Source organism: Asparagus officinalis, chromosome 5 (genome assembly GCF_001876935.1).
Source record: "Asparagus officinalis chromosome 5, Aspof.V1, whole genome shotgun sequence".
Taxonomy (NCBI): Eukaryota; Viridiplantae; Streptophyta; class Magnoliopsida; order Asparagales; family Asparagaceae; genus Asparagus; species Asparagus officinalis.
The window spans coordinates 3,206,993-3,215,160 of NC_033798.1; the positions used below are offsets into that span (position 1 = coordinate 3,206,993).

Sequence of the window (8,168 nt, forward strand, 5' to 3'; positions counted from 1 at the left end):
CGGTTGGCCTTTGGATGAAGACACGTGTACGGTTGGAATCTTGTAAATTTGTAACACTTGGTTGGGTCACACAAGTTTGTGTTCATAACTCACAAACTCAAATTTAAGTAAAGAATATCATATAGAAAGAGCGATTGTTGAAGAATAGCTTGTTAAACATGTGAATGTGTTCTTATGTCCCGGCTTATTTGTCGGATTATTGTAATAAACCCTTTGCTTATATTAAGCTTAGAATTGCTTTATTATCTATATCTATACCTATCTATATCTATAATTCTATATTATCTATGAAAGAGGATTGTGGTGTTAAAACTTTTGATTCTCTCTTTTAACCTTATAAAATTTGATAATTCCCAATAAGGCCTCAAAACTCTTATTCAATTCATGCTATTTATTACACTATAGTTATTCTTACAATAAACATGAGAACTAATATTAAAAAGTAAACAAATATTGTATATTTTAATCATATTCATCTAAATTTATTCAATTCATTCTATTTATTATACTATAATTATTATTACAGTAAATATAAGGACTAATATATATTATAAATTTTAATCATATTAGTTTTATGTTAAATAAGACAAAATTTTCACTTTAGGTATTAGATATTATACAATAAATATACAGTTTTAATATAAGATAATAATATCATAACTTATATTTATAAATTATATCATAATTTAAGATAATTTAGTAATTAATTAAAAATCTAACGTTTAATCTAATACTATGATATATTGATATGTGCATCTGGTGTATAAAAAAATCCGTGGAGAGGAATACTAATATAAATGTTAACCTCTCGGTGTAGTCTAGAAATAGTATATAAATTATCATAATATATATCACTAAATATAGCAATTACTTATCATAGTATTTGGATACGAGATAATTCTGAGCATGCGGAATTCGAAGTTGTGTTGGAAGCTATTACATTTGCTCTTGATACTAGATGTAGAGATGTAATTTTTGAAGAAGATGGGAGGCAGTAATTAGAGATATCCATAATGGGGTGGAGCAACACTCGATTTTTGGACACTTTATGAATGATATTCAACGATGTTACACATATCATCAGATTAGTCGATATTTTGCTAAGTTGCACTTGAAACTGGAGTATTGCAACAAATGGTTGAAATTGATCTACTCAATGAAAAAAAACTTTCCAACTTACGAAAATAAATTATAATAGCATATAAATGTTAACCTCTTGGTGTAGCCTAATATAATTACAACTGGAATACTAATATAAATGTTAACATCTTGGTTTAGCCTAGAAATAGCATTTATTACTAAGTATTGCAACATACTTATCATAATATTTGGATACGAGATAATTCTGAGCGTGCAAAATTTCAAACGGTGTGGGAAGCTATTACATTTGCTCTTGACACTGAATGAGGAAAAGTAATTTTTGAAGAAGATGCAGAGTCAATAATTATAGATATTTATAACAGGGTGGAGCAACACTAGATTTTTAGACACTTTATAGATGATATTCAGCAATATTATACATGACCCGAGGAATGAGATTTTCAGGTAGTTCTTCAAATGGAGAATATAACGACTCACACGTTAGTTCGAAGAGCTAAGAAAATTAATGATTTTGTAGTATGGCTTGAAGACCCACCATTATTTTTATACAATATTTTACAGTCTGATAAGGAGCAGTGTTAGTCCACATTCTTTTGCTATGCTTCTAGGTTTTCATTTTAGTTTTGATGTATCATAATATTTCTTCATGAAAAAACTATTATAATATAATAATTAAATCCTAGCTAACAAAGTAATTTATAATATTTCCCCTTCCAAACCTACTAATAATTCATTTAATATGAATATTAGTGAGAAAATGAACTCATAATTACAATATCCGTATAAATTTTCTTACCGACTAATCAAATTCTCTTCATTAATTATGCACTAATTATTTCCCGGCTTATCAGGTTCCATATATATTCTGCTTGGATCTCAAGAGTTGCATAAAATTATGCTATATATGGATGCTCAAATGCATAAAAAACACTAAAAGAAGCAAAATAATAAAAATGGAGGAAGTGGGAATTTTGACGGTGGAGTCATTCCCTCGATTGTATTAACCAGGATACCTTGCAGTCAATAAGATTACACATGTGATAATTGAGAGAGAAGATTATATTTCTTTTCTTTGCAGAAATGAACAAATCTATGATCAATTTCATCTCCAATTTATGAAAAAAAATCAATCTATTAGTTATAAAAGTATGTAAATTTGTGGAGAGAAAAACTAATATAAATATCAATAAATTCATGGCGAGTAGGTGGCTAGGGGCTCTATTTGAGTCTTTGTTGTTGTTCTAAATAAATTTGTGATGAGTGCACTATTTGATGACATTCGAATATTTTAGTCTCATATCATTACTTAATATACATTACATGCAAAGCATGTGTTACATACTAGTGATTAAAAAATAAAATGCAGGAATAGTAGGCCAATTGCCGAGAAGATAAGGTTTCTTAATAAAAAAAAGGTTTGAAGTTTAGACTACCGCATTCGGTGACTTGGGCGACAAAAGGCATAAAATGATGTCATATATCATACTCCCTTTTAAAAGCATGAGTTTAGAAAAATCTTTTGGTAAACAAAAATACCCTTGAAATTCAAATATTAATTCATTAAGTAAGAGTAAGTTGATAAATTGATGAATTCTTATGGGATATACATAGTATAAAGATAATGATATAGTTTAAATTAAAATATAAAATCTGAATAAAATTATTAAATGTCAAGTTTATAAATGTATACAAGATGAATGGCGTATATGCATAAACCAAACAAATTAACGAGGCAAAATAATGTCTATCCCAAAGGTCGAATCCAAGAGTAGTGCAGACCTACAAATGTAAATAATACGGACAATGTATCTGCAAAATCCACCAAACAAATTAAATAGACAAAATCATTCTTAAAATTATAAAAAAACAAAAATTAAAACAAATGGTTGTGATTTGAGGACACAATGTGGTGATCTCTCACCGACTAAAATTCAAGTAGTTCACAGTAGTGCATAATTAGTTTTAAAGTTTAATTATACTATTATTATTTAATAGAACTCTATTTACAATTGTTATCCTCTTACATGCAACATCACATACTAAGCTAAGAAATTATAATAATTTTCATAGTACTTTCATCTCCTTCTACAGGTATGTACCTTTATTATTTTCTTCTTATTAGATTAGATTAGATTATTTTAAAGTAATTAATTATATTATATATTTAATCTTTTTTCATATCAAGAAATAACAACAATTTTTACAGTACTTTTATCTATTTTCTTCTTACTAGATTAGATTAAATTATTTTAAAGCAATTAGGTATATTAAATGTTTGATCTTTTTTCAGATCAAGAAATTATGATAATTTTTACAGCACTTTCATCTCCTTCAACAGGTGTGTACCTTTATTATTATTTTTTCATTAGATTAGATTAGATTGTTAAAAATTATGAATTATATAATTACAATAATTTTTACATTACTTTTATCTATCTTTTTTATTAGATTATATTAGATTATTTTAAAGCAATTAATTATATTATATGTTTGATCCTTTTTCATATCACTAGGTTTAATTATACTATTATTATTTAAATAGATACTATCTGTAAAAAATCAAAAAATCTCACACGTATCTTAGAACTCAATGCTAATTGTAATACTTACATATAGGATTTGGTTAAAATAAATTTCACGTATGGGGTTAACTTATATGATCCTACTTTAACCAGATTAGATAATTTAAAATTTTTCTTTTACATCCAAACTAGTCTAGAAAACCAAAAGAGAGTAGAAATACTATAAGAATAAAGATAAATATGGAGAAAGATTGATCTCGGCTCAATTAAATAAGAAACAAGAAGGAATAAAAGACAATTTTTTTTGAATATTTTATAGTAAAGCTTAATTTTTTGAGTAAAATTAGGTTAGCAAAATTTTTAATATGCTTATGTGAATACTTTTGTCATATAAAATACTAGAGTTATCATTAATCTTTAATATTTATTTTTTATTTTAAATTTATTAATAATTAAGATATCTACAGTCTTGTGAAAAGTATGTGCTCTGTGGTGAGATTATACAAACCATATAATATATTTTTTCAAACTTAATACTATATTTAATGACTAAGATAAACAAATTAGAGATCGATGATTTGATCCAATAAACAAATATGTTACATGAAGTTTGATATATACAAATTAAAAAAAATAATGTTGTGTATGTAAGTATCTAAAAGTATATTGATCCCTCTTTAATTAACACACAAATCTATTTTATAAACTTTTTAAAAACATTTAAATAAAATTTATGGCAAATATAATAATCCATGTTTATAGATCTTAACTCAAAATGAATTTGACTTATTTTATAGTAAGAAAATAAATAAATAAATAATATTTATATTTAATCATGTGCATTTACACATGATATATATATATATATATATATATATATATATATATATATATATAATATTAATATTAATATCATATATATTATATATATGGGTATGCTTTGGTACCAAGCATAAATTTTGTGGCTTGGTAGTGATGTGTCAGCATCTCCATCCACATCATTACGCCATTTGAATGTGGTCCCATATTTGAATGAGTGGAGGGAGATGTGACACCTCACTACCAAGCAGCAACTTTTGTGCTTGGTTACCAAGGCATACCCATTATTTCTCATATATTATATATATATATATATATATATATATATATATATATATATATATATATATATATATATATAGTATATATATATATGATAATAGAACGTGTTATTTGTTCAATTGATAAAACCTAGATATATTATTTTTAAAAATGGAGAACCTTAATGACACGGTTTAATGCAGAGGTAAAGAAATTGGAAGGGGGAAAAATGAAAACTTAAACCCTTTTCTAGTTTTCTTTACTTATATTTCCTTCTAGATAAATTAACTAAATTCCATTTTGAAAACTTGATTAGCATAACTCATCAAAACATCATAATAACCTATTAAGGAAGCTTGATTAACCACTTCATAACAATAATCACATCCCTTATTACCAAATTTCCTTCAAATGATAATAGAAAATTCACGTCGATATCATGCACATATTTGAATCCAAAGTCAATAATTGCTGTAGGTCAATATGTGTGTCCGCAGCTAATGGCAAATTTGTGGTCCCAATCCCCAGTCGCTCACTTTCCCTAGGTTTTGGGTCCCATTATCAGTCAAATGTTTGCAAAATGTGACCTAATTAATTAAGGGGGAAAAATATCTATACAAAAAACAATATAGAGAGTGATATAGGACGCATAACGAGCAAATTCATGGAGGAGTGGGACCTTTCATGAGTCAAATGCAGATACAGATGAATTATTAACTTGCTCAGAAAGAAACGACCATATCTTCCATTCCAGAAGGCGAATTCTAATATATATCTCGATGAGACGAAGCTATCTAGATTGGTAATTTTTTAAAATTGCATCAGTATCACAATTTTTTTAGCAGAAATCCGATATTAATCAGCTTTTATTTTTTTCAGTAATAAAGTTGGAGGTAATTTAGATTAAAATTTTTAATTTTGATTCATGATTTATTTTCTCTATTGTAGGAAATCTTTTTAGGATAGTATTTGATACTTTTTATTTCTTTATAATTCTAGTTATATTAGAAGTCTATGTTATTTTTCTATTAGAAGTCTATTTTATTTTTCTATTTAAGAAGGGACATGTAGTCTTAAAAATAACATATAATTTTTCTTCAATAACATTCTCTTTTAAATTACTTCATGGATTCGAGGTTGTATCTTCATAGATTCAAAGATTGATCTTTGTGTATTCAAAAAACGCCCATTTGCGGATTCCAATGATTCTTACTTTTGCACTATATTAATTGGTATCCGAGCCATGTTTCTCCGATTTGATGACTAACAATGAAGCCCCTATTACGTAAATTCATATTAACGCTCGCGTGGACCGACTTGCATTGATAGTGGAGCGTCTAAACCCGAGATGAGTTTGAGATCGCGTTGATGGTGACTAAAGACATTATTAGACTCCGTAGAAAGAATTCAATGACGACATCGATAAGTATGAAACCCCACACTGAAACCATAGTTATCAAAACTACTCAAGATGGGATATTATATGATATTGCAATTATGAGGGTTGATTTACTTCTTTCAATGGGAAACTTGACGTAGATAATTTTCTTGATTGGATTGATGAGGTAGAGTGATTTTTCGAGTACTTAGGAATTACATAAAATCAGAAGGTTGAGCGAATAACCTACTAACTTAAGGGTGAGCAGCTTTTTCGCGGCAATCATTATGCGAAGATCAAGCCCATCAATAGAAATAAAAAAAATCTAATCATGGATGAAGATGAGGGAATTGTTGAAAGCTTATTTTCTTCCTACCTATTATTATGTGTTCAAACGATATCCAAGTTCACACTCTAACTATGATCATGCAGAGATTAATTAAGCAAGAACACAGAATTGTAAAGAGCATTGAAGAAGCAACAAAGAAAAAAGAATCAACTCAAAAGCACAATATCATCTGTAGGAGATGTACTATAGGAGATGTACCTTGATGCAAAAGACTTATGATATTATCATCGATAGCAACAGTAGTGAGAATTTTGTCTCTCAGCATATGATAGAGATGTTAGGTTTAAAGATAGAGAAATACTCTACTCCCTTCAAGATCAACTGGATTTGTAAAGGGCAATGATATGCAGATCGATGATGTGTGTCAGATTTATTTTTCTATCAGTCGCAACTATGTCGATGAAGTATTGTAGAATGTGGTCAAGATGAATACTCGTCATATGCTTTTAGGTAGGCTATGGCAGTTCGATGTTGGCTCCACATACAAGAGCAGAGATAAATGCTTATATATTCAATAAAGATGGACATCGAATTGCACTTATACATCTTACAGAAAGTAGTCATCCAAGATAGAGACAACTGAGAAGAAGAGATTTTTGGTGGCAAATAATGAAGCTTTAGCAGAAGAATACTTGAAACAATTTGAAGAGGTCTATGACTTGGTTGTAACTGAGAATCGACCACTACTGAAATTCCTCCTAAGGTACAAATACTCGTTATGCATGAGATTCATGATGCTGATGATGATATGATAGTGATGATGGATATTATACATGATATCCCGAAAGATATTATGAGTGATATTACACATATTAACGTTGTCTCGATGGAGGTGAAGGACATAATAACGAATGAGGCAATTGATGATATTCATGACTTGCTTGGTGGAGGGTTCGAACCAAAGGAGATGAAAGAGTTGTGTATGGAGTATGAGGGAGAATTTTCTTCTTTGGATGTAAATGTTGTGAATAATGTCAAGAATATTAAGATGATGCTTTTAGCACTAGAATATGAGAGGCAACATGGAATATATTTTTAGGAGTTTTTCAAGTCAACTGTAGATCTATATGCCACCAATAAAATACACGTGATGTGGAAAATATTTATACATAAATTGTTAGACCCTAGAGTGGAGGTGATTAGGGTCTTATGCTAATCTAATTCCAATTAAAAGCTAATTAAAGTTATGTTGATCAATTTGTTCTTGTAAGAAAAAATATGATATGAATATGAATAATAATGATGAATAAAATATACGCTAAGCAAAACACAAACACACGATATGTTTACGAGGTTCGGTCACCACGACCTACGTCCCCGCTCCTCACCTCGAGGAGATATCCACTATCACAATCCGGTTTGGAAGCCGGAACTTCTACACTCTCGGTTTACAAGATCACCGAAAACTCTCACACTACACAAACACTATGCAATCACACTTTACACACTAAGTGTAGGAACCTAGCCCGTGTCCTCCTCCTCAAGTGCTCGATTATGACCTCTCTCTAGGTTCGTCAATCGACGCCACTCCTATTGGATTCGACCCCGTCTCTCGCCTCACACTTCTCTCGGTGTACAAGTGTATTACAAGTGATTCTTATAAATAAAAGTTAAATGCAATGAATTGTTCTCAAATAACAAGTGAGAACACAATAAAGCTCACACTCACTAAATCACACTCCACAACCCTCACTATATGGTATGACAATATTAAGCTCAATAAGTGTGTGTGATAACT

At 29.1% G+C, this 8,168-nt stretch overlaps 1 protein-coding gene across 1 annotated transcript; it reads left to right on the forward strand.

Moving 5' to 3' along the window:
• Nucleotides 7,149–7,469, forward strand: LOC109839996. The gene has a single exon (XM_020408476.1). It carries the CDS (start codon nt 7,149–7,151, stop codon nt 7,467–7,469), a length of 321 nt encoding a protein of 106 aa, XP_020264065.1.

Coding starts and splice junctions, on each gene's coding strand:
- LOC109839996 (XM_020408476.1), top strand. CDS start 7,149: ATGCATGAGATTCATGATGCTGATGATGATATGATAGTGATGATGGAT.